General features: G+C 43.3%; 1 protein-coding gene across 1 annotated transcript in view; it reads right to left on the bottom strand.

Annotated features, from left to right (window-relative positions):
* The window catches only part of RBM46 (RNA binding motif protein 46), an 88192-nt gene that overhangs the window by 26495 nt on the left and 35965 nt on the right, over positions 1 to 25732 (bottom strand). The window contains exon 2 of the mRNA XM_077477084.1: positions 11755 to 11919. Coding sequence (XP_077333210.1) covers positions 11755 to 11919 — 165 coding nt within the window. The remainder of the gene's footprint in view (positions 1 to 11754; positions 11920 to 25732) is intronic.

Genomic DNA, 25732 nt, shown 5'->3' with positions numbered 1-25732 from the left:
ACTTAGTCCGCCGGACCGCATTACGCTGGACAATTCGATTGTGTGTGGGCTCCAGCAAACTTTTTCATGGAAAAGTCCGGCGGACTTAGAAAGTAGTTTTGCATCAAAATTTGTGGACTAAGAATGACGCATGCTCAGAAGCAAGTACGAGAAGGAAGCTATTGGCTACTGGCTATTGAACTTCCTTTTTCTAGTCCCGTCGTACGTGCTGTATGTCATCGCGTTAGAAATCGCCGGACTTTCGGAGTGTCCGTGTGTGGCCAAGTCCGTTCGTTAGAAAGTCCGGCAGATTGTTTGCCGGATTGTTTGCTGGACTAAGTCCGCCGGACAATTCAGTCGCGTGTACGCAGCATTAGACTGACATAGCAATGACGTATCTTTGTGTATAAAATATTGACACCGCCCAGGAATAAATCAGAAGTGTAAGAAGTAACCGATCTGAACGCTGTGTCAGAGAGTTTTGCTTCTAGAATGCATGCATGTACACACTTTTTAATTAGAAACAGCAGCAGATAACCTTGAACTAGATTGTAGTTCTTATCAATTACAATCCCGCCAGAGAAACCCTGATGGTAAATATTGCATGCTTTTTTACTCTCTGGTCTTTTTGTGAATTAGACTTAACAGCTTTTTAAACTATATGTACCGGCTCATTTTTCATTTTGCAGAAAATACTGCATAATCATTATATTTTTTTTTTATGAATTGAGCTTAAAGGGATTGTAAAGTAATTTTTTTTAAATAACAAACATGTTATACTTACCTCCACTGTGCAGCTCGTTTTGCACAGAGTGGCCCCAAACCTGCTCTTCTGGGGTCCCTCGGCGGCTGTCTCTACTTTCTCCCGCAGGTACTTCTCACGTTCATGCGAGCTCCCTCGCATGGTGAGAAGCACCTGCGGGTGCGCTCCCGTGATACAACCGGCGGCTATAGCAGCTCGCTGTATCACACGGCCCCACCCCCGGCGCTCCGCGTCAGTGGATGTGATTGACAGCAGGGCGAGCCAATGGCTGCGCTGCTTTCCATCCATCCACTCCAGCTAATCAGCAGCCAGGCTGAGCGGTGAAGAGGACGGCGGGGGCGAGTGTGGGATTTTCGAGGGGTCAGGTAAGTAAAACGGGGGGGGGGGGGGGGCTGGGGGCGCAGGCAGTGTCAGATGTTTTTCACCTTAATGCATAGAATGCATTAAGGTGAAAAAACATTTACATTTACAACCCCTTTAATTTACCGCATGCAATAATTTATGCAAATGAGTCACATGGCCACATTATTGCATGCAGGAAAAGTTTGTGAATTGACCCCATAACCACTTGCAACGCTGTGGGAAAATTAACTAAAAATGGAGCAGATAGAATATGGAGTAGCTGTGCATAGAAACTATTCAGCTTCTAGCTGCAGCTTGTTCAGCTAAACTTTGAAAATTAAAGCTAAAAGCTGCCAAATTCTTGAAAATGTGGCCTCAATGGCTCTAATCAAAGGCAGATACAACTGGGTCATATGCAGGTATCATCAGGTGCATGGACACAGGTACAAACCTGTGAGGATCCATATATAATCCCTCCCACTCCCAGAGATCCTTGGTTTTTCCTTAGATGAAGGCTGTCCCCTCTCTACTAATGGACATTTTTTTCCTAGCTTTAACAATTTTTTTCAAATTTTTCCAGATGCTTAGGTTTTAGCACAACTTCCGTATCTGTGTCCTAGGTATGCCAATGGGACTGTACCCTGAACTCCAATGAAGAATGAAGAAGCAGGGTTGCCCTGTAATGTCTCTTGCGGCACTGGATCCTGAGTTTGTCATCCCTCTTTGGCACTGTGCGCAATGCAGAGAGTTAGTCCCAGGAGTCCACAGGAATAGAGCAGACGTCTTGATGGTAAAACCCAGTCCCTGAAGATCCTTTTGGGGTGAGCTCTTCCAAAGTGGGTGAAGATCGGGATGCTATGTTTACTTTTAGAAAGCAACCACCCCGCTGGTAAGTGCCTTTCCTACACAACCTGCCATGTTATCCTGGTTCTCCACTGCCTCCAATTTCCATTGGCATAAGTTTTGGGGGAAACAGACTGTCTTTTCTCAGAAAGTTTTTATTCTCCATGTTCCTTTTGCTGCATTATCTCACAGCCTCATCAAGGCTCTGCACTTCCAGCTCCATGCGCTGCTACAGCACAGGCATTACTTTGGCCACCCTGCTCCAATTGGTTGGGTCATCCAGCCCCAGCAGCCTACTCTTTATCTGTGGTAGGACTCTGGTGCCATTTTGGATGCCAATTAAGTCTAACACAAATTCCAGACAGTGGCAGACTATAACAAATGGCCAGGAAACAACAGCTGTTATTAAAAGGGACACATGCACAGCGCCACATTCTGGGGCCACCCGCAGCCTAAGCACAGCTGTTAACCCTTTTAAACAGGCCCGTGAGCACCTTCAGTTCCTCACAGTATTTATGTTCACAATGGAGAACAGCAGAAAAGGGATGGCGAAAAGAATACTCAAAACAAGGTCAGGTGGTGGGAAATGTCCTGTGGGAACCTCCTTTAATAGCATAGTGAGCCCATTTGTCATCTGTTAGGGTCCATCCCCTCCTCACTTGTCCTTTTTGGTAATATATACAGTATCTCACGAAAGTGAGCACACCCCTCACATTTTTGCAAATATTTTATTATATTTTATTATATCTTTTCATGTGACAACACTGAAGAAATTTACACTACAATGTAGTAAGTGTGCAGCTTATCTAACAGTGTACATTTGCTGCCCCCTTAAAATAACTCAACACACAACCATTAATGTCTAAACCACTGGCAACAAAAGTGAGTACACCCCTAACTGAAAATGTCCGAATTGGGCCCAAAGTGTCAATATTTTGTGTGGCCACCATTATTTTCCAGCACTGCCTTAACACTCTTGGGTATGGAGCTCACAAGAGCTTCACAGTTTGCCACTGGAGTCCTCTTCCACTCCTCCATGACGACCTAAGAGAGCTGGTGGATGTTAGAGACCTTGCGCTCCTCCACTTTCCATTTGAGGATGCCCCACAGCTGCTCAATAGGGTTTAGGTCTGAAAACATACTTGGCCAGTCCATCACCTTTACCCTTAGCTTATTTAGCAAGGCAGTGGTCATCTTGGAGGTGTGTTTGGGGTCATTATCATGTTGGAATACTGCCCCACGGCCCAGTCTCTGGAGGGAGCGGATCATGCTCGGCTTTGGTATGTCACTGTTCATGTTGGCATTCATGGTTCCTTCAATGAACTGTAGCTCCCCAGTGCCGGCAGCACTCATGCAGACCCAGACCATGACACTCCCACCACCATGCTTGACTGTAGGCAAAACACACTTGTCTGTACTTCTCATCTGGTTGCCACCACACACGTTTGACACCATCTGAACCAAATAAGTTTATTTTGGTCTCATCAGACCATAGGACATGGCTCCAGCAATCCATGTCTTTAGTCTGCTTGTCTTTAGTAAACTGTTTGCAGGCTTTCTTGTACATTATCTTTAGAAGAGGCTTCCTTCTGGGACGAGAGCCATGCAGACCAATTTGATGAAGTGTGCGGGGTATGGTCTGAGCACTTACAGGCTGACCCCACCCTTTCAACCTCTACAGCAATGCTGGCAGCACTCATACATCCATTTCCCAAAGACAACCTCTGGATACGACGCTGAGCACGTGCATTCAACTTCTTTTGTTGACCATGGCGAGGTCTGTTCTAAGTGGAACCTGTCCTGTTAAACCGCTGTATGGTCTTGGCCACCGCGTTGCAGCTCCATTTCAGGGTCTTGGCAACCTTCTTATAGCCTAGGCCATCTTTATGTAGAGCAACAATTCTTTTTTTCAGATCCTCAGAGAGTTCTTTGCCATGAGGGGCCATGTTGAACTTCCAGTGACCGGCATGAGAGAGTGAGAGCGATAATACCAAATTTAACACACCTGCTCCCCATTCACACCTGAGACCTTGTAACAAGTCACATGACACCGGGGAGGGAATATGGCTAATTGGGCCCAATTTGGACATTTTCACCTGGGGTGTACTCACTTTTGGTGCCAGCGGTTTAGACATTAATGGCTTTGTGTTGACTTACTTTGAGGGGACAGCAAATTTACACTGTTATACAAGCTGTACACTCACTACTTTACATTGTAGCAAAGTGTCATTTCTTCAGTGTTGTCACATAAAAATATATAATAAAATATTTACAAAAATGTGAGGGATGTACTCATTTTTGTGAGATACTGTATGGGTCGAACCTCCATGCTATGGCAGATGACGGACCACAACCATCCCTCCTTCCTGTCCAGATTTGGATTTGTTTACCCCTTGGCTAGCACCCTTCTATGCAACAAGAAGAGAGGGTAAAGCATGAGGCTGAGGTTAGAGAAGTCTTCTTTGCAATCAGTGGACTGTGGACTCTGTGTGGGAAAGAGCTGTTTCTTTTACATTTCCCCAGAACTCGGGGACACTTACAGTCATGACTGACAGAAAGTGATCCTATCTAAAACTGGAAGCCCCAATTTCACATACACTTCAAGTTACCAACACAGGATCCAAAAAGGCCTCCTAAAGCATTTCCTATATATTCTACAGTACAGAAGACCCTACACGAGGATAGGGAAAAAAAGTTTTCTACCTTCCCACAATGGGTTGTTCTGGTTCCACAAAAATAGGATAGTCTCTTCAGTGTATTCCACTATCAGTGATATTAAAGGCATTATTTACTTATGTGTCCTCCAAGTTTGTGAGACTCTCACAGTTTGGTGTTGTGGATGGCTAAGGACCCTGCTTTTATTCTCACGGATCCATGGGACATCAAAAATGCTATTACTCACCGTCTTTCAATACTGTATAGGGAGAGCAATAAAACAAATGTTTAGGGTATGTCTACTCTCCATCTACCTGTTCAAGATGATGTTATTAAAATACTGGACAACGAAGATGGCTTGTAAAAGACATCTAGAATGGATGCCTTTTGCAGGTGTGGGTCTTTTTGGTGAACCTCTGGACTCTTTGCTCAAGCAGGTCACTGGTGGAAAGAGCATGCTTCTGCCTAATAAAAAGAGAACAAGGCTGCACACTGGCATGTTTGAGTCTTCCTGGTTTATCCAGGCTTCATTTTGCCCCTTCCCAGCTCTCTACTTCCAAGACGACCAACATTTTTTTTGCAAGCGCTGGACTCCCAAGCCAGCAAAGTCCACCAAGCCCACTCCGTCGTAACGGGTGGCCCACACTTCTACACATGGGGGGATGTCTATCAACCTTTGCAGCTGTCTGGACTTTGAACCCTCTGGACCTATTGGATCAATCCGTACTATCCCAGGGTTACAAGCTGTAGTTTTAAACCTACCTTTCTCCCCAATTCATGCCTTCCAATGTTCCCTCCTCCCCTCAGCAGCAGGAGGCACTCTACATTGCCTTATAGCAACTAATTTCCTCAGGATCATGGTTTTGGCTCCTCAGGGGAAAAGATTTGAGGGGTTTTATTCCACCTGGTTCACGGTTCTGAAGCCCAAATGGCAACATTCATCTCATTTTGAATCTGAAACCCTCAACAAATTTATTAGAACCAGAAAGCTTCACAAAGAGTCTGCAAGGTCGGTCATCATTGCCCTATGCCAACACTATTGACAATTTGTTGCGCTTCCCTTTGGCCTTTCTACCAACTCTGTGGTCTTCCGACAAGAGTTTAGCCCAAAAACACTATGACCAAGACATACATCAACCATCAAGGAGAAACAAGAATTTGGCAAGCTCAAAGTGAAGTGGAGCTAATCCCTGTCCTGGGCAGAGCTGGAATGGTGAACTGGCAGGCAGTCTACCTCAGTTGTCAGCAACTGGGAATGGCTGCACCCTAAAGTGTTTCAAAACAATTGAAGATAGTTTACAATATAAAAAGCTTACAATATAAAATCAAGATGGGAGGGATACCTAGGAATCCTGGAAGATGAGGACTGGAGTGAAGCATTGGACGCATGCAAAGCTGTCTTACCCAAGCTATCTGACAGACTGACCCAAACATATATCCTACACCGTGCATACCTCACACCTATAAGAATATCGAAATTCACCCAGGGACAACCCTCCAAATGTCTACTATGTAGTCAAGAAACAGGCACATTCTAACACCTCCTGTGGTCCTGCCCCCACATACAAGGTTTCTGGTAGATTTTCTTCACAATATCACAATATGGGATCTCCGCTGACCCTAGACCCAAAGCCATGCCTACTGGGTATTTTCCCAGATGCTGACACTGACAAATACACCAATACTTTGATGCAGGAGACCCTATTTTCTGCCCGGAAAACTATTGCTCAACTCTGGATGAGACAGGTTCCCCCTAGATTATCTGACTGGAAAACTGACATTAATAGACAATTGCCCTATAAAAAATTTGTCTACATTAATAGAGGGTGCTCTGCAAAATATAACAAAGTCTGGGACCATTGGCTTAATACAACTGACACATGTGTGTAGCACTGCAGAGCACATCTTCTTTAGCGTACCACCCCACTGGACCTGTACCATACAGCTTATTCTCTTCCAATCTGTATAATAGAAAATTATATATTGATACCCCAAAAGATCTACTGTATTGCTACATTGTAACAGTCTTTATAATTGATGACAATACACTGGACAAGATCACAGAAGAAATTATACTCACAACTCTTCAAAACTACACTATCCAACAAAATAGCAGTGTTAACCCAAAACGACTCAACTGAAGACACACTCAACTCCCTTAACACAGCATTATTAAAGACAGCAGACATAGTCGCACCAATACGCAGAGCACCCACCTGCAAAAACAATTCGGGCTGGTTCAATGACTCTCTTACATCACTGAAACAAGAACGCAGAAGAGCTGAAGGAGCATGAAGAAGGAACCCAACAATGCAAAACCACACAACTTACAAATCACTCACCACAAGATATCAAAGCCATCTTCATAGCAAAAAAAGAACATTTCTCCAAAACCATCTCAAAAGCCATAAACCGCCCTCGAGCATTCTTCAAACTAGTCGCCCAGACTATGAACACCACCTGTTTAGAGTTTCCATCAAATTAAACACAAGAATTCTGCAGTGAGTCATCTGATTTTTTTCATTAACAAAATCGCAACCGGGAAATAATTCAGAAGAACATAGCAAATAACCCCACTCAGCCAGAACAAGAAGAAAAAAAAACACACAAAGTTTCTACAACCACCGGGATTTACTCTGGTCCCAATCACCATTCACACCACCAAAACCATCATCAGAAACCTCAGAGACAGCACATCACCAAACGACATCATTCCCACAAAGCTTCTGAAAGAATGTACCGACATCCTGGCACCTATCATAGCATATCTCATAAACAAGTCGTGTAAAGAAGGAATCGTCCTGACCTCCCTCAAGCAAAGCACAATCAAACCCCTCCAAAAGAAGCCTAACCTTGATCCCAAAGACCCAAAATACGCAGACCTGTCACAAGCCTCAACACCTTCTCCAAAATTATCGAGAAAGCAGTAGTACAACAGCTACAACTCCATCTGGACACCCATAAACTCTTGGACCCACTACAATCGGGTTTCCACCCTGGCAACGGGACAGAAACTGCACTCCTCAAAATCTGGGATGACACCCTCGAAGCAGCAGATGAAGGAGAATCGTGTCTCCTGGTGCTGCTGGACCTCAGTGCAGCTTTCGACACAGTAGCCAACAAAACCCTGCTTCCTCGTCTCACAGAAGTAGCTGGAGTTGCAGACTCAGACTTACCCTGGTTCGCATCCTTTCTAGAAAACCGATCTCAGAAAGTGAAGCTAGGAACATTCACTTTGGAAGCACGAATAATTACATGTGGAGTCCCTCAAGGATCACCCCTGTCATCTGTGCTCTTTAACATCTATCTCCGCCCAATCCTCAAAATCATCAGCAACCAGGATCTACTTTATCACTCCTATGCGGATGACATCCAACTCTACCTACGCATCACCAACAAAAAAGACCAATACCAGGCACTTGAAAACTGTCTCTCATTGATCGATGATTGGATAACGAAGTGCTCCCTTAAACTCAACGGATCCAAACAGAACTCCTCTTCCTTCATGCAAACCGAAACGAAAACCCTGGCATGACACCACACCACTCACCATCCTCGGACAACCCATCACCCCCAGCACTAAAGACAAAGGCCTCCGAATCATCTTTCACTCAAACATGATGATGGATGCACAATTAGGATCAGTAGTCAGCGGATCCCACTACCTTCTTTACCTACTGCGCAGACTCATCCCCTTCATCCCAGAAGGAGATACAGCAGCAGTAGTTGGAACAATCATCAATTCCCAACTCGACTACACAAATTCTCTCTAACTAGGACTTCCAAAATACCAAATTTCACATCTAGAAACCGTCCAGAACACAGCAGCCAGACTAGTAACTGGAAAAAAATCCTCGGAATCAATCACCCCATCCCTGAAGAACCTTCATTGGCTAGCCATGAAGGATCGAGTTACATTCAAGACCCTCTGCCTCACTCACAAATGTGCACAAGGAAAAGCCCCACAATACCTCTGTGACAAAATAAAGCACTACACCCCAGGTCGCACTCTCCGGTCAACTGACCAGAACCTCCTCCACATCCCCAAGACCCGTTACAAATTAAAAGACGAACAAAGGTTCGCAGTACAAGGATCACAGCTATGGAATGCTCTACCCGCGGACATCTGCTCGTTGGAAAACTATCTGGCCTTCGGGAAGAAGCTCAAGACCCATCTCTTCTGAAAACCCAGACGGAAACTGGCAGCAAAAGCGCCCTGAGGCGATTTAGTTCACATATGTAGCGCTATACAAGTTATTCATTCATTCATTGACTAGAGACTTCTGGCCATCGCCTACGTGAGTAATATGTATAATAATTGTGCTGAACAAAAGACATAATGTTTGTGCATTGGAAAATTGTACAATCATTTTTTGGGGGAAATAAAAAAGTTTTAATAAAAAAAAAAAAAAAAATTGAAGATGGTGGGGTACACCAAGACCAGAGATCTGCATTTTTTTTGCAGTGGATGCTCTGGAAACTCTGTAGGGTTAGTTCTTTCTGATTTACATCTTCCTTTTCTTTAAGATTATTCCTTATCTGCTCTGCAGAGAAAATTCTGGTGGTCCTCATGGCTCTAATCTGGCCCACACGTGTGCGGTACACAGACATTGTGCTCTTCAGGACAATCCGGATCTTCTGTCTCTGGATTCAGTATTCCATTCTGTTTCTTGATCGCTTGCTTTGACAGCTTGACTGTTGGAAGCCCAAATCCTGAGTGAAAGGGGTCTGTCTGAATTGGTCATCCTAACTTTGTTGCAGAAAAGGAAATCTTCCTCACACAAGGTCTATCTTTGCACCTGGAATGCTTACTTCACCTAGTGCGAACAGCAGCATTTTTATACTTTGAAGTATTCTGTGAGACATATTCTGCATTTCCTACAGTCAGGATTGTATCAAGGTTTCGTTTTGAGCACTCTCAAGGTTCATATTTTGGCCTTGGTTGTTCTGTTCCAAAGACCGCTAGCTTCTCGTTCTCTGGTGAAAGCTTTTATGTAGGAGGTTGTTCATGTTGCTACTCCCTGTCAGGGTATTTTGGGCTTTCAGCATTAGTCTTCTGTCCAGCAGATTTGTAAGGCTGCCATCTGGTCCTCTGTTAAAGAATTCACTAGGTTTTATTAGGAGAATATTTAGTCCTCAGCCAATGCTAGTTTTGTCTGTAAGGTGCTTCAGAGTGCTGTTTAAGTAACAATGTTTTTTCTTTTTTAAGTGGGCCTATTGGCATTTGTTTGTTCTGTTCCCCACCCTTTGTTTGTATTGCTTTGGAACGTCCAAGCTATCTTTGAATCTGTCTGAGTCCTGTATTGTATGAACAAGAAAATAGAATTTTTGACTTACCTGTACTATCCATTTTCGTTGAATACAGCACAGAAAACAGGACCCTCCCTTCTTTTGTCCTCTATTGCTTGATTAATAGCTGAGGATCTCTGGGAGTGGAAGGAGTTATATGAGGGACTTCCGAGCTCTGTGCCAGTGTACAAACAACTGATGATATCTGTATATATGTGTCCTGTACTGTAGTCCCATATTTAAAATGTTATGTGCAGGGATCACTACAGTTTACAAGGGATCAGCTGTATTGTCACTAAATCCCACTATGGGTCCTGCGCATATTCAGTAAAAACGTAGAGATTTCCAAGAAGTCCTTACGGCACACATCACATAGCCAGCAGTGCAACTCAAACCACTCAAGACCCCCATTCACACTATGTCGTGCCATTACAGTTTGTTACTGTATATACAATAATGTGTGGTATATTGTACATTAATATGTGTTGCATTAAGACAGCCACTTAATCAAAAATGGTCTGCCAACACACCTTAATGAAAGAAAAGCAGACGTGTTTTTTTTTTGGGGGGGGGGGGTTTGCAGCGTTCTGCAATACAAAGAACATGTTTTTGGTATGCAATGAAAATTAATTGGCACCTACTCTATTTGTACATTGGAGTGCCAGTCCTAATGAATGGCACTGCAGAGCATATGTTGCCCCTTACCAAGGTAATGTGCAGTAAAATGCACACAAATATTTTAATACTAAAAACAACCCTAGCCAGATCCAGAATATTTGCAGTCATGTCCCCCACACCTTTAACTAACCAGGAATTATGAGGACACTGTATATATACTGTACCATGGGTAGACAGTTCTTGGTTCTTATATTATGCACCACTGTATACTATTTTATTTTTTTATACCTAACCCCACTCTCCTTTGTATTTAAGATGCTTTTTCTTGTTTCTTTTCATATTGTCACCATTATCTGATGCTTTCTGTGATATTGTATTATTTGTATATCTTGTTTTTTTTGTACCAATAAAACCTGTTTGATTGAAAAGACAACCTTTGCCAATTTAACTAACTCCCACTGCATTTACCTTTGTTTAGCAGGCAATGCAGTGCATGAATCTACACCATATCAGGTGATGCTTAGTTGAAGAAGCCATAGTGCATGTTTACAAGCATTCTGCTCCCTAGCAGGGCATTTCCCTATCACCAAGCAACCCTGTCTCTAAATCTCCTTGCCTACCAGCACCATTGACACTGAACTCCTAACTCCAAACGTCCTGCCTCCCTGTCAATGCACCCCACACTTCTGAGCTGAGAGGATGAGAGGTCAAAACACTGAGATGTTATTATTAAATCACTCACTATCTCCATTGCAAAACCATTCTAATGTAGCAGCCATCCTGTAGAAGTCCAACATCCAAACATATTTTTTTTTTTTTTCAAGGTAAGCTTTTTATTTCAAGTACAATACCACTATTTCTCATCTCTCCCCCCTAGACTACTGAACCTTTTCTATTATTTTTTGGAACATGTAATCTCTGTGTCATTCTAAACCTAAGGGGGAACTAAAACATGTACTTCCTGAATTCTTTCTTTACAATAGTGTATAGGATTATGTTCAAATTTCTACTGAATTGAGTTCTCAACTGACAAGTTTTGATTCACCAACAGATTACACAATATCATATTTCAAATAGGCCACAATAAACCAGCTGACATACATGGGTGAAGCAAGTGGTGCAAAAGATAAACCTCTTTGCCAATGTGCCTTGTAGACAGTAAAAGCTTGTAGAACATTTTCTAAATGTAATTTCAATGTAATAGACATCTCTCTTTCTGTTGTACATCAGTTGAGTTTTTAACATGCACTGTCCAATAATGTTACCTGGAGGAGGACCACCAAATTTACGCTGTCCATTTTCTTGTACCATATTGTACCCAGTCCTTTCCATTAATGATAATAATGCTGCTTCATTCTGTGCTGCAAGTATAACTTTACTGCTTCCATCCAAGATATCCGAACACTCTTCATTCATTGCTGCAAAGTCACCTATAAAATAGAATGAAGAGATTATAGACAACTCGCAGATATTGAATTGGCTAGTACATTTAGTACAGAAACTGACATTAGATCTGTCCCTGGCATAAACAACTGTACAGTATATACATATATATATATATATATATATATATATATATATATATATATATATATATATATATATATATATATATATAGGGCATGAGCTCTACCTGAGCCCAGCTGTCCCGGCTCTCCTTAAAGTGTTACTAAACCCACAACAGTAAAATCTGTCTGTGTATGCAGCATAGCATGCTTGTTAAATTCAGTGTGGAACTTAAGGGGTAATCTTCTGCATTGTGTAAAAAGGCTGTTTTATCTTGTATGCACAGATCCTTCCCTCCTGCACTGTCTACCTGGGGAAGGCCAGCAAACACAGGCAGGGTAGCCAAGCTGCACATTCCCAGTTGTGTCTTTTATGCTGGAGAGAACATTTACTTGCTCTCAGAGATAACCAGGTCACATGATCATCACACATGTGGCCCTGTATACAGGCTGCAGTGGAAATCTCCTCCTACCTGAACTCTCAGCACTGGAAAGACTGTGCAGTTTATCACTGACCATGGTATACAGATCAGCCAAAAAGGTGTAGCACCCTGATGTTTAGGCAGGGTTGCTAGAAATTTACCTGCCAAGTATAGTTGCCTTGGCCAATTGATAGGGGAACAATTGATTCCACCCTAATTCTGGAATTACTGCATTTCTCTCTTCTGTCACTAGATGGCCGGGTATCTGGTGGCAATAGATAAGACAAGGGCATTGCAAGCACAGATTAGGAATAGATGGGGTATCTCAGCCAATAGACAGGGATCTTCTTTGGTCCCTTGGTCTGCTGGGAGAGTTTATTTATTTGGGTGAGGTCAGGTGATCAAGGTTCTGTGCCACCTGGACGGCCGTCTGGGTGGACGTGTGTTGTGCTGCCCCGGGCTGCTAGGTCAGAACCTGAGGCTTATCCCGGGGACATCTGGCTGTTAGGATGTCTGAGGGCCTATCCAGAAGCAAGAGAGCAGCATAGGGTTGGGACTGCGGCTTGCAGTCCAACTAGAAGTGAGGGTTATGCCAGCCGGAGAACCTGTCATGGTCAGAGGTAGAGGGGAAGCTGTCCCCACTAAGCATCCACCCACCTTATTACCAGGGACCATTGTGAGTAGCTGAAGAAAGTACCAGAGGACCCAGCCAGTGGAGGTGACGCTTGCAGAGCAGCCTTGTGTGTCAAACCAGAGACCAAGCAGGCCAGTGGGGTGATGCTTGAGGATTATATTGGATGCCATGCTAGGGCCCCAGCGGGGGTGACGCTTGAGGAAGAAGGTTGAAAGAGCTCAGGAGATCCAGTGGCAGTGGATCAGCAAGTCTAGTAAGAGAGACTGGGAGCTCGGTTCAGTGAAGAACTACAATAGGAGATTGTAGAGGAAGTGAAAGAGTTCATTGCAACCTTTGTTAGAAACTGTTTAAGATTGTTGCCATAGGAGACAGAGTGTCTACACATGCAAATGTGGTGTCCGGCTGGGTGCTTTTCCCTCCATGTTTGTCTACCTATAGAAGTCTTGGAGTCTGCCAATTAACACTGCAACTACTAAAGGGTGTCCTGGCTCTAAACCCTCTCCCACAGTTCTGTTTAAGACATAATACATCTCTTTGCATTCAAGAAGTGTCTGGCTCCCATGAATCTACATTGCATTACAGCCACTATGCCTCATAACCCATTATACATAGAAGGATGTGGGCTCTCCCTGACTCTGGAGGTCACCATTAGGCTTGTGGAGGCCTGGGACCTTGCTACAAAGGTATATAGTGGCAATATTTTAATGTAAAAAGATTTATAAGCTGTGGGAATTGGGGGGGGCAGATGAACTATTTTCATATTACTGGGTTTAGTAATAATTTAAGGTCTCATGTACACTCCAGCTGCTAAACTCACGTTTAGGAGCAGTTGGGGGTTTTCTTTCAGCAGCCCCTGAACTCTCCTCAATGTTATATTATGTGTACATGTACACTCAGTCGTTAGTAGTTTAGAAGCAGTTGAGTTTACTGCCATTTTTTTGAAAACATAAAAATCGCATGTGTTCAGGACTGTAGCTTACTGACATTTCAAAGGCCAAATGCATGTAACTGCGGTAATCTGTTTATGCACGTTCATGTTTATAAGCGTTTTTAAAAAGGAACATGTAAAATGTGAAGAAACACAATTTTCACCACATGCTGTTGCCTGCAAGCAAGGAGAGAGGGAAAGGGGGAAGAGAAAAAAGGAGAGGGGGGAGAGATGGGGAAAAAGAAAGAGGGAGAGAGAGAGAGAAAGAGACAGAGATAGAGGGAGAGCGAGAGAGAGGGAGAAAAGGAGAGAGAGACCCCTCTCCTTTTTTGAACTCCCGGCAAAGTAGGTCCGCACTGTAGCCGTCATTTGGCTATAGCGCGGATCTGAAGTGGCTTAAAAACAAATTTCTTCATCAGTTTAGGCCAATATGTATTATTCTACATATTTTTGGTAAAAAAAAAAAAAATAAAAAAATAACACACACACAATAAGTGTATATTGATTGGTTTGCGCTAAAGTTATTACAGTATTAGGAACTGGGGTATGTAAACTTTTGATCAGGGTAATTTGGGTAGTTTCTGTTATCATTATGATTTAAAAGGAGTAAACACAGTTGATTGATAATAAATGGCTTCAGCCTAACACTAACCATGAGTGAAAGAAATGTTTTTGTGTTATCATTCATATTCTCTGAAAAATGGCCAAGAAATCATAAATTCTGCCAGGGTATGTAAAGTTATGAGCACAACTGTATATATACAGTTAGGTTTATAAATATTTGGACACTGGCACAATTTTTTTTTTTTTTCGGGAATTTACCAAAACATATTCAAGCTATGGTTATATAATGGATATGGTCTGAAAGTGCACACTCTCAGGTTTAATTTAAGGCTATGTACATCCACATCGGAGGAAGGGTTTAGTAATTACAGCTCTTAAGAATAGCCATCCCCTTTTTCAAGGGACCAAAGTAATTGGACGATTGAATCAAAAGCTGTTTCATCGTCAGGTGTGGGCTACTCCTTCGTTATTTCTTCATCAATTAAGCAGGTAAAAGGTCTGGAGCTAATGCAGAGGGTTCACCACATGGTGCAAACCATTGATAAGCCTGAAGGGTAGAAAAGCCAGATTAGACTTTGCCAAAAAACATCTAAAAAAGGGAGACCAGTTCTGGAAAAGCTTTCTTTGGACAGATAAAACTAAGATTAATCTGTACCAGAATGACAGGAAGAAAAAAGTGTTTAGAGATATACTGTCAGCCCAGATTCAGACAAATGCAGCAAAGTTTCTTAGACGGCGCTTCACAGTACAGATGGACAAGGATCCAAAACACACTGCAAAAGCAACCTAGGAGCTTTTGAAGGAAAAGAAGTGCAATATTCTGCAATGGCCGAGTCAATCATCTGATCTCAACCCAAATGAGCACGCATTTCACTTGCTGAAGGCAAAACTAGGCAGAAAGACCCACAAACAAAGAACAACTGAAGACAGATGCAGTTAGAGCCTGGCAAAGCTTCAGAAAGGAGGAAACCCAGTATTTGGTAATGTCCATGGGTTCCACACTTCAGGCAGTCATTGCCAGTAAAGCATTCTCAACAACATATTAAAAATTAACATTTTATTTATGATTATATTAATTTATCCAATTACCTTTGAGCCCCTGAAAATGGGGGGACTGTGTATATAAATGGTTGCAGTTCCTAAAATTTATACTTGATATTTATGTTCAACCCCCTGAATTAAAGCTGAAAGTCTGCACTTCAAATTCATTTGGATTGTTTCATTTTAATTTTATTCTGGTGGCATACAGAACCAAAAGTATGAACATTGTGCCTGTGTCACATCTCCGATCTTGGTAAAGAGCCTATGACAGAGGCTCGTTACCATGTGATCAGCTGTGTCCAATCCCAGCTGGTCACAGCGTAACCAGGAAGTTATCGGCTTTCCTCTATTCATGCTGACAGGGTGCGAGTAGAGGAGAGTAAAGGCGAGTACAGGCTTTCCTGTGTGCACGCTCTGTCACGCTCTGTACCTCCTTCAAAATTTCCAATTACTGCTCCTCTAGACTCACCGGAAGTGACGTGGTTTGAGATTTTGGTGAATTGGTTGTTTTGGCAGAACACCCTCTCACAAAAACAGCAAAACTGACAGAACATAGTTTCTACTCATTCTGAGCATTAGGCTCTGCCCCTACATGTTTCGTCTATTCTGACTTTATCAAAAATAACACCTCCTGCTTTAGTGATTTTAGTGAGCGAAGCAGCAATTAACCCCTCCTTCATTGGTGTCAGCAATAATATATACTTCCTTCACTGGTAGTGACAGAAATTATATCCACAGCCAAAGGTGTTGGTAAAGCAGCAATAATAGGTCCTCTGTAATGATCTCATCTAAGAAAGTACCAAAAATGTATCCCCAGCAAAGGGGGTGCAATAAGAAACCTTTCTGAAGGCACTGTTGACAAATCAAGACTTGAGCCAGAGAACCCTGAGAACAAAGATATTGTGCTCATACAAGCTACCAGGGGAGTGTACTGCAATTGTGTGCTATATTACAAAAGTACTTGAGGCATAGCTTCTGGTCTGTCATGCCGATAAGGTGCTGTGGTGAGTTTTCCACAATCAGTACCTGATGAAGGAGCCTAGACCAATCCATCAATGTCTGTGCTACAAGGGCCAAAATCAAAACAGCTGCACCAGTATACTTGCCACAAAGTAGTATTGAAGCCTTGAAAGACACTCTTGCTCTTTATCTGCCAAGTCTTTGAAGGAAGAACACCTTTGATTTGAATGACTGTCATCCTGTTGAGGCAAGACATATGCGTATCTAACACAGGAAGTATAGCCTATTTTTTAACAAGATCCCCCAAAAAATGATAAAGAATGGGGAAAAAAAAAGCTTGGAATGGAAAAGGATTGGTAAAGCTGCTTCCATTACTTTTAGAGAAAACGAGAGACAACCTTAGGAAAACACTTGACAGCCACTTTGCTGCAGGAAGGGGCAGATGTCTCATTTAATTTAAATGTCCATTGACAGATGTCTTGAACTAAAGTCTCCAACAGTCCTTGTTTTATTTAAAGAATTAAAGTACACTCCCACAGAATCATGCTCCTTGGAAGAAGATCCTTGTAGCTAAGAAGAGCGTTTGTCTTAGTCTGGGTAGGCTAAAACATAAAAGGGAAAACAAGTGAATCATAGTAAATCTATCCACAGGCACGTCTGAAGACCTAAAGAATCCAGCTAGCTAATGGATTGTACTTCAAAGACTGGGAGACTAGACCAGTAGTTGTCAACGTATGAGCTATAGAGGGCCTCAAATGTGTCACCAAAGGGCTCCACATTATGTTCAATATATGCAATGATTGAGAGGATTGCCAGAAACTGAAGAAGAAATGAGTGTGGACATGCTATATATTTGGCTAGGGACAATATGAAACTGGGAACATTTTATATGAAACCAGTAGAGATAAATACTATTACCCTAATTAATCTTCCCACTACAGTCTGCTGAGGTCCGTGGACTGCACATCATATACCAAAGGGCCACAGGTTGGGTACTGAGGGACCAGAAAGTCAAGCAAATGGTGGCGATACTGCTGTGTTCCTTGCTAAAGAGACTTGTTTCAGCTGTACAGGAACAGTTCATGTAGCAGGGAGCAGAAGGAAAGGCCAAGAAAATACTGAACTATGTGCCTGACCAAGTCCACCCAACTTCCTATGATGCACTATGGTGGACCCAGAAGGAGATCAGCAAGATGGGGCCTCAACTCAAGTAGGGCGTAAGTTATTTAACAAAATAGCAGCAGAATACATGACAAATAACAACTAGAGACACCAGTAAAACACAGGGACTTTATTTAATTTCACAGGAAAAATTAACTACTTCAGCCAGGAAGGATTTACCCCTTAATGACCAGGCCATTTTTTGTGATACTACACTGCATCGCTTTAAGTGACAACTGCACGGCCCTGCGGCCCTGTACCCAAACAAAATTGATGTCCTTTTCTTCCCACAAATAGAGCTTTCTTTTGGTGGTATTTGATCATCTCTGTGGTTTTTATTTTTTGCGCTATAAACAAAAAAACGATAATTTCAAAAAAAAAAAAAAACAATATTTTTTTACATTCTGCTATAATACATAGCCAAAAAAAAAATTCTCCAAAAATGTAGCCTAATTTGTATTCTTCTACATATTATTGATAAACAAAATCCCAATAAGCATATACTGATTGGTTTGCACAAAAGTTATAGCATCTACAAAATAGGGGATAGATTTAGGGACTTTAATTTTTTTTTTATTGTTTTTACTGGTAATGGTGGCGATCTGCGATTTTTTGCAGGACTGCGAAATTGCGGCGGACAAATCTGACCCTAACTGACATTTTTTGAGGACTAGTGACATCAATACAGTGATCAGTGCTAAAATAAATGCACCGATCAATGTATAAATTACACTGGCTCTAACTGTGTGGGGAATGGGCTCATTGAGACAACACAGAGATTGCTGTTCCTGATTATTGGAACAGGCGATCTCAGTTTAGCCCGTCAGAAGAGGAATCCACCTTGTTTACATATGCAGATCCGCATTCTGTCACTCTGTGGAGTGATTGCGGGTGGCCAGCAGACATCGAGTCCTTCAGTTCCATGCGTGCGCTCCCCTAGCGTGCAGCTGGCATGCAGTATCCCATGCGCGAAACGACATACAAGTGCGTCATTCCTGCCGCAGTATGTGTGGTGGGCGGTCCGGAAGTGGTTAAACAGAATGTTGCCACCAAAAAAAAAGAAAATGTCTGGGACACAGCAGAAGTACCAACTGGCAAGTTTTTTGGCTAGCCTGTGAAAGAAGGACTGGGCTGGTCCTAGAAGCCTGGAGTGAACCACCTTTATGACTTCAAAAATGTGATGTTCTGGCATTACACCACAGTGCAGTCAGTTTCAAGCACAGCACTATTTCCAGTGGCAATGAAGTCAGATGCAGGGCTATCACACTGAAGTACTGAACTGAATTGAGGTCTATCCATAAAAACACTGAAGAGACAATCCAGCATATCAAAGATCCTGCATGAAATTGTGAACATCTGCATGCCTGAAGAATTTTGTCAGCAAAGTCTTAATCCAGTACAGCTGACAAGAGACATCCTATCTCCAAATGACACTAAGCTAAGAGTTCTTGAGCTGGTGTAAGGGTATAGCCTTTAGAGCAGTGTTTCTCAAATCCAGTCCTCAGGCCCCCACAACAGGTCATGTTTTCAGGATTTCCCTCAGATGAAACGGCTGTGGTAATTGCTAAGGCAGTGAAACTGATCAAATCACCTGTGAAAAATAATGGAAAACATGACCTGTTGGGGGGGCCTGAGGACTGGATTTGAGAAACACTGCTTTAGAGGAAGAAGTGCACCTTTTTGATTTGTACTGTGTCCACGCCTCTTGTAAGCAGCAATATACCCAATTGTAAAGAATTTCTGTGCTATGTCCTTCAGCAAATTAAGATAAATATATATTGTAATTAGAAAGGTAGATCAAAGTTCAAAATAGTATTTTACCTTGAACTTAGATTTCAGTTTAAACTTGTTTAACCACTTAACGACCGCCCCTATAACAGATCTACTGCTACAGGATGGCCAGTCTGTGCAGAATCACCTGTCCATGCATTGAAAAAGTATTCATACCCCTTGAAATTTTCCACATTTTGTCATGTTTGCAACAAAAAAACATAAATGTATCTTATTGGGATTTTATGTGATAGACCAACACAAAGTGGCACATAATTGTGAAGTGGAAGGAAAATGGTAAATGATTTCCAAAATGTTTTACAAATAAATATGTGAAAAGTGTGGCGTGCATTTGTATTCAGCTCCCCTGAGTCAATACTTTGTAGAACCACCTTTTGCTGCAATTACATCTGCAAGTCATTTTGGGTATGTTTCTAGCAGCTTTGCATATCTAGAGAGTGACATTTTTGCCTAGTCTTTGCAAAATAGCTCAAGCTCTGTTAGATTGGATGGAGAGCGTCTGTGGACAGCAATTTGCAAGTCTTGCCACAGATTCTCTGTTATAAAAGTTTTACATTTTTATTGTGTGACTATTAAAGAAGAAAAACCATGAGACTGATTTTTAAGATGGCTTCTAAGCGAATTTGAATTAACGTTTTTTTTTGTCTTTGTCTAGCAAACTTTGCCATATATGGTAGAACAAAGTATATAGGAAACACTGTTTAGCTGATAAATTACGTACCATTTTGTACCAAGCACGCTAACTGTGTTTACTCAGCCAATAGAAGCATTATAGCTAGATATTAGGAGGGGGGCTGTACTAGGGCTGGGGAAAAAAAATTGATTTTAATCTTGAATCGAGTTGTGAGTTCAAATCGATTCAGATTTGAAGAAAATCGATTTTTTTTCCCATTAGAGTTTCCGTATCAGGGGGCGTGTCTGGAATGGCATTTGACACTGGGAGCAGACATGTGCACTGTGTCTGAGGCTCTGAGCTCCCCACCGGTGCAAACCTCCTATTATTGACCTCACACACGACCCTCCTGTGTCCTCTAACCTCTCCGGTGTGTTAGAGTTGAACTGTCAGTCAGCCGCCCGCGATTCCAGCCGTCACAGGCGAGGCCGAAGCCGCAGGTGAGGCCAAAGACACGGCCTCGCCTTAATAATCCTGCCTGAAGCTGTGATTTATGTTAACAATAAGAATAAGAATTGTGCACAAAGAAATGTCAATAAATCTTCTTGGCTGTCTAGGCTGTGAATACTTTAGTAAATAATTTCTCAATTACTTAAATACCAATTTTCTTCCAAAATGTCAGTAAAAAAGGCAAGCATGCAGTGTTCTATAGGCAGGCAACGGCAAAAAAAAAACTCTGGATAGCTGCACACCAGAAAAAGGCTTAAAATCCTGTGTATTTATTAAAAATCGGGGGTCACATCACATTAAATGATCCACAGCAAGGAAAAGGGTACAAAACTGACACGTTTCGCACTGGAATCAGTGCTTACTCATAGCTATGAGTAAGCACTGATTCCAGTGCGAAATGCATCAGAATTTGATGTGATGTGACCCCCGATTTTTAATAAATATACAGGATTTTAAGCCTTTTTCTGGTGTGCAGCTATCCAGAGTTTTTTGCCATTGCCTGCCTATTGCACATGTATTAGCCAGCACCTGGGGCTCCTTGTTAGGAAGAAGGACATCCGCCTTGGAGGGCTATCCAGGAGCGGTGGTTCTCTCTCTTTATGCAGTGTTCTATAGCCAATGTGCTACAAAGTATCCTGTACTCTTTGTCCAGCGTGCCGTCTATTTCCCCACTATCACTATAGTATACTAAGATGATATTATACCATTGTTTTCATATAGGCTTTCCTGAACATATGCAGTAGAGCTGCATGATTCTGGCCAAAATAAGAATCACAATTCTTTTGGTTAGAATAAAAAGATCACGATTCTTTCGACGTAAAATCTTTCACAATATACAAAACAAAGGGCTAACTTTACTGGTTAGTGTGTGCTTTTTTTTAAAGTCATTTAAAAAAAAAAAATTGCATTGCATATACAGTGTGACATAAAATATTGCAACAACCACCATTTTATTTTCTAGGGTGTCTACTAAAAAAAATATATAAAGTTTGGGGGTTCTAAGTAATTTTCTAGCAAAAAAAATAAATTATTTTATCTTGAAACCAACAATTGTCAGAAGAAGGTTTAGCGTTTAAGTGGTTAAACTTTTTTCACTTACACAGTCTATTCCATTGACAAATTGTTACAATGTTTACACTTAAGTTCAACTGCTAAAGAATGTTTTGATTCTTTGCAGACTGCCCAGTTTTTCTCTTCCCTTCTTTTGAGGGCTGAGGCTTCAGAAGAGCAGAGAGAATTATTTGCATAGAAAGAATTGTGAAACACTTTAGTCAAGATCGCGATAACGATTCTTGACGATTAATTGTGCAGCTCTAATATGCAGCTGCTTTTTTTATTTTTTTTACATTTTACAATTAGTAAAATGCCTGCACCAAATCAGAACGTACAGGTGTTGTGAGAACCAGCGGGGCCGACAAGCAAGATATGGAAGCTTGGGCCAGTGGGAGATTCTTCCATCCACACAGTTCAGCATAGATGGGAGGAATCTGTTCCACTTTTTCCATCTGACCGTCACCTGACCATAGAAATCTGCACATAATCTATAGGTAGTATGGCCAGTCTTATGCAAGCCATACATGGTCGAATTCCAAACGAATTTTTTTTTCAAAATCAGAAAATTTGTTTTTTTTTGTGATCCGATGATGCCACCATTGATTTTCAAAATTCGGCCAACCAAGCCTGCAATTTCACCTCATGTTGCTACAGAAAAGAATTTTCTTGGCCGGGAATCTTCTTTTCTCTCCGTAAATTTTCTTTTCTTATTACATTTCTCGCACGATTCTCCCATCATTGATTAGAAAATCGTTTGATTTTTCCAAAAATTTCCAACATGTCCGATTCCTCAAATTTGATTTCCACACGAAAATCGTCTGTTGCTGCAGCCCACTAATGGTGCGAAATTTGGAGACCTGGACCCACCGTCTGGTTTCGAACCTACGTGATCTAGTCCCCCTGGTGTTTGAGAGGTAAGATCATTTAAATTATTCTTAATTCTTTCCAAGAGTCTCTTCTTCTTTTTCTGTTTGATTCTTGTTTAATGTTTTGTATTTGCCGACTTTTAGATTGATGGTATAATATCTCGATAATCCAGTGTTCGTAGACAGAGACATTTTTGGGACGTTGCCTAAGGTAAAAAATGTTGCTGCTGTTTGGACAGACAAAAAAAAGAGATTTGAGGAATACCAAACATCACAGGTTGATTGCTTGAGGTTTTTGGAGCCTGCTTACTAGGCTGCTGTATTCCTAATGTGCCAAGTGGGAGGGGAAGTTTGGATTCAATAGTAAACTAATGCCGCGTACACACGATCAAACAATCCGGTGGAAAAGTCCGGCGGACTTCCCCCGTGTGTAGCCTCCGGCGGACTTTTTTTACCCAAAAGTACGGCGGACTTAGAAAGTAGTTTTGCACTCCAATCTTTCCGTCTGACTCGCATTTCGGCGGACAATCTGGCCGTTGGTATGCCAGTCCGCCGTACTTTTGAAATGAACGGACTTTTCCCGCCAGGAGAAAAGTCCGCTCATTTTGAGCGCGTCTCCAGGTAGGCGGGGCCCGCGAAGGAGACGTCGCTGGCCCCGCCGCCTGGTATGGACTTAAAGGGGAACCCCAACGCCGAAAAAAATCGGCGTGGGGGTTCCCCCTAAAGTCCACAACAGACCCTTGTCCGAGCACGCTACCCGGCCGGCCAGGAAAGGAGGGGCGAGCGAGCGCCCCCCCCTCCTGAGCCGTACCAAGCCGCATGCCCTCAACATGGGGGGGTGCCTTGGGGAAGGTTTGGACTTAAAGGGGAACCCCAACACCGAAAAAATCGGCGTGGGGGTACCCCACCCCAAAGCACCTTGTCCCCATGTTGAGGAGGACAAGGGCCTCTTCCCGACACCCCTGGCCGTTGGTTGTCGGGGTCTGCGGGCGGGGGGCTTATCGGAATCCGGGAGCCCCCTTTAATAAGGGGGCCCCCCACCCTATGTGAATGAGTATGGGGTACAATGTACCCCTACCCATTCACCTGTAAAAAAAAGTAAAAAAAAAACACAACACACAAGGGTTAAAATAGTTTATTGCACAGCTCCGGGGGTCTTCCGTTTTCAGGGGTCTTCTCGCCGGACTCCTCCGCTATCTTCTGCTAGCTCTTTTGCTAGCGGAGGAGCCCGGCTTTCTTCTTCGCCGCCGCCCTCTTCTTCCGACGTCGGGGGTCTTGTCCCCCTCTTCGGTTCTTCTTGTCGGGCCACCGCGCCTTCTTCTAGCTCTTTTACAGGCGATCTTCTGTCGCCGTCTTCTGTTCTTCTCTTCAGATGTTGCCTCGTCGCTCTCTCTGCTCACAATAACGGGGACACGGCACGCAGCGACTTATATAGGGACATCACCGGATGATGTCCCCACCCAGTATGATGTCACAGTCCCAGCATCCTCTGAAGAGAAGAACAGAAGACAGCGACAGCGACGACAGAAGACCGAGCCACCGACTGTAAAAGAGCTAGAAGAAGGCGTGGTGGCCCGGCAAGAAGAACCGAAGAGGGGGACAAGACCCCTGAAGTCGGAAGAGGGCGGCGGCGAAGAAGAAAGCCAGGCTCCTCCGCTAGCAAAAGAGCTAGCAGAAGATAGCGGAGGAGTCCGGTGAGAAGACCCCCGAAGACGGAAGACCCCCGGAGCTGTGCAATAAACTATTTTAACCCTTGTGTGTTGTTTTTTTTTACTTTTTTTTTACAGGTGAATGGGTAGGGGTACATTGTACCCCATACTCATTCACATAGGGTGGGGGGCCGGTAACCGGGGCTCCCTTATTAAAGGGGGCTCCCGGATTCCGATAAGCCCCCCGCCCACTGACCCCGACAACCAACGGCCAGGGTTGTCAGGAAGAGGCCCTTGTCCTTATCAACATGGGGACAAGGTGCTTTGGGGTGGGGGGGGCCGCGCGGCCCCCCTTCCCCAAGGCACCCCCCCATGTTGAGGGCACACGCCCTAGTACGGCTCAGGAGGGGGGGCGCTCGCTCGTCCCCCCTTTCCTGGCCGGCCAGGTAGCGTGCTCGGACAAGGGTCTGATGTGGACCTGGGGGGGACCCCCACGCCGATTTTTTCGGCGTTGGGGTTCCCCTTTAAGTCCATACCAGGTGACGGGGCCAGCGACGCCTCCTTCGCTGGCCCCGGCTACCTGGAGACGCGCTCAAAATGAGCGGACTTTCCTCTGCGTGTGTGGGCGAGTCCGTTCATTTTAAAAGTACGGCTGATAGTCCGGCGGACTTAGTACGTCGTATTAGTCCGCTGAAAAAGTGCCGTGTGTGGGCAAGTAGCCCGTTCGGAAAGTCCAGCGGACATTCCGGCAGGAAGTCCGCCGGACTAAGTACGCCGGATAGTCGGTTACGTGTGTTCGCGGCATAACTGTAAAAAAGTGTCAGAATTTAGTGGATAAACTTAAATTGTTTGGATCCAAAGATCAAAAAACTTATGGGTTGATAATAGGAGTTTAAATAACCAGCAAAAAAATCATTCTTCACATCTCATGTTCTGTGTTCCTGTAAACTCACAGTTAGACACAACTCACTTCCCCCCTTCCCTCGTGTTGTAGCCTGCTTGCCTATCAGTGACAGATGGGGAGCTGGCAGAGAAGCAGGAACTTTGCAAAAGCTTAAAGAGATACTTGGATGAATTGTCTTATGGCTTTGCTCTGTAAGGCAGCCAACACCAGTGGTATTGCACTATACGGCCCATGGGAATTGGACCGGAGGCGGTGTCTTGGATTACTGCGCTGTCTCAGGTACCACTGGACAACATTGTCTGGTGGATTGTGCTACATCTGGGTCACCTGCTCGAGGACAACCCTCGGCCGGACTCATAGGAACCAAACAGTTGGAGTTGCAACTTCATGTAAAGGTGACCCAATTGTTAAATTAGCAGATTCATATAATGCATATCACTGATGGGTGTAGCAAAACAGAATTAGACCAGACGCAATTGATATCTAAATGTTTAACAAATGCTTGAGAAGCAGAAAGATAGCTACGTATCTCGGAGTTGAAAAATAAACGTGAGAAATAATTTTGGGGATGAGAAAAGCCTGCTTGCAGATTCCTGACCCCCCCCCCCCCCCCCCGGTGTTTCAGTGTAAGGAGCGAGGTGC

The sequence above is a fragment of the Lithobates pipiens genome, unplaced genomic scaffold (genome assembly GCF_037356315.1).
Source record: "Lithobates pipiens isolate NorthernLeopardFrog02 unplaced genomic scaffold, aLitPip1_a1.2 Scaffold_13, whole genome shotgun sequence".
Lineage (NCBI taxonomy): Eukaryota > Metazoa > Chordata > Amphibia > Anura > Ranidae > Lithobates > Lithobates pipiens.
Note: the sequence above shows the minus strand (reverse complement) of the source record. Positions and strands in the feature narration are given on the sequence as shown.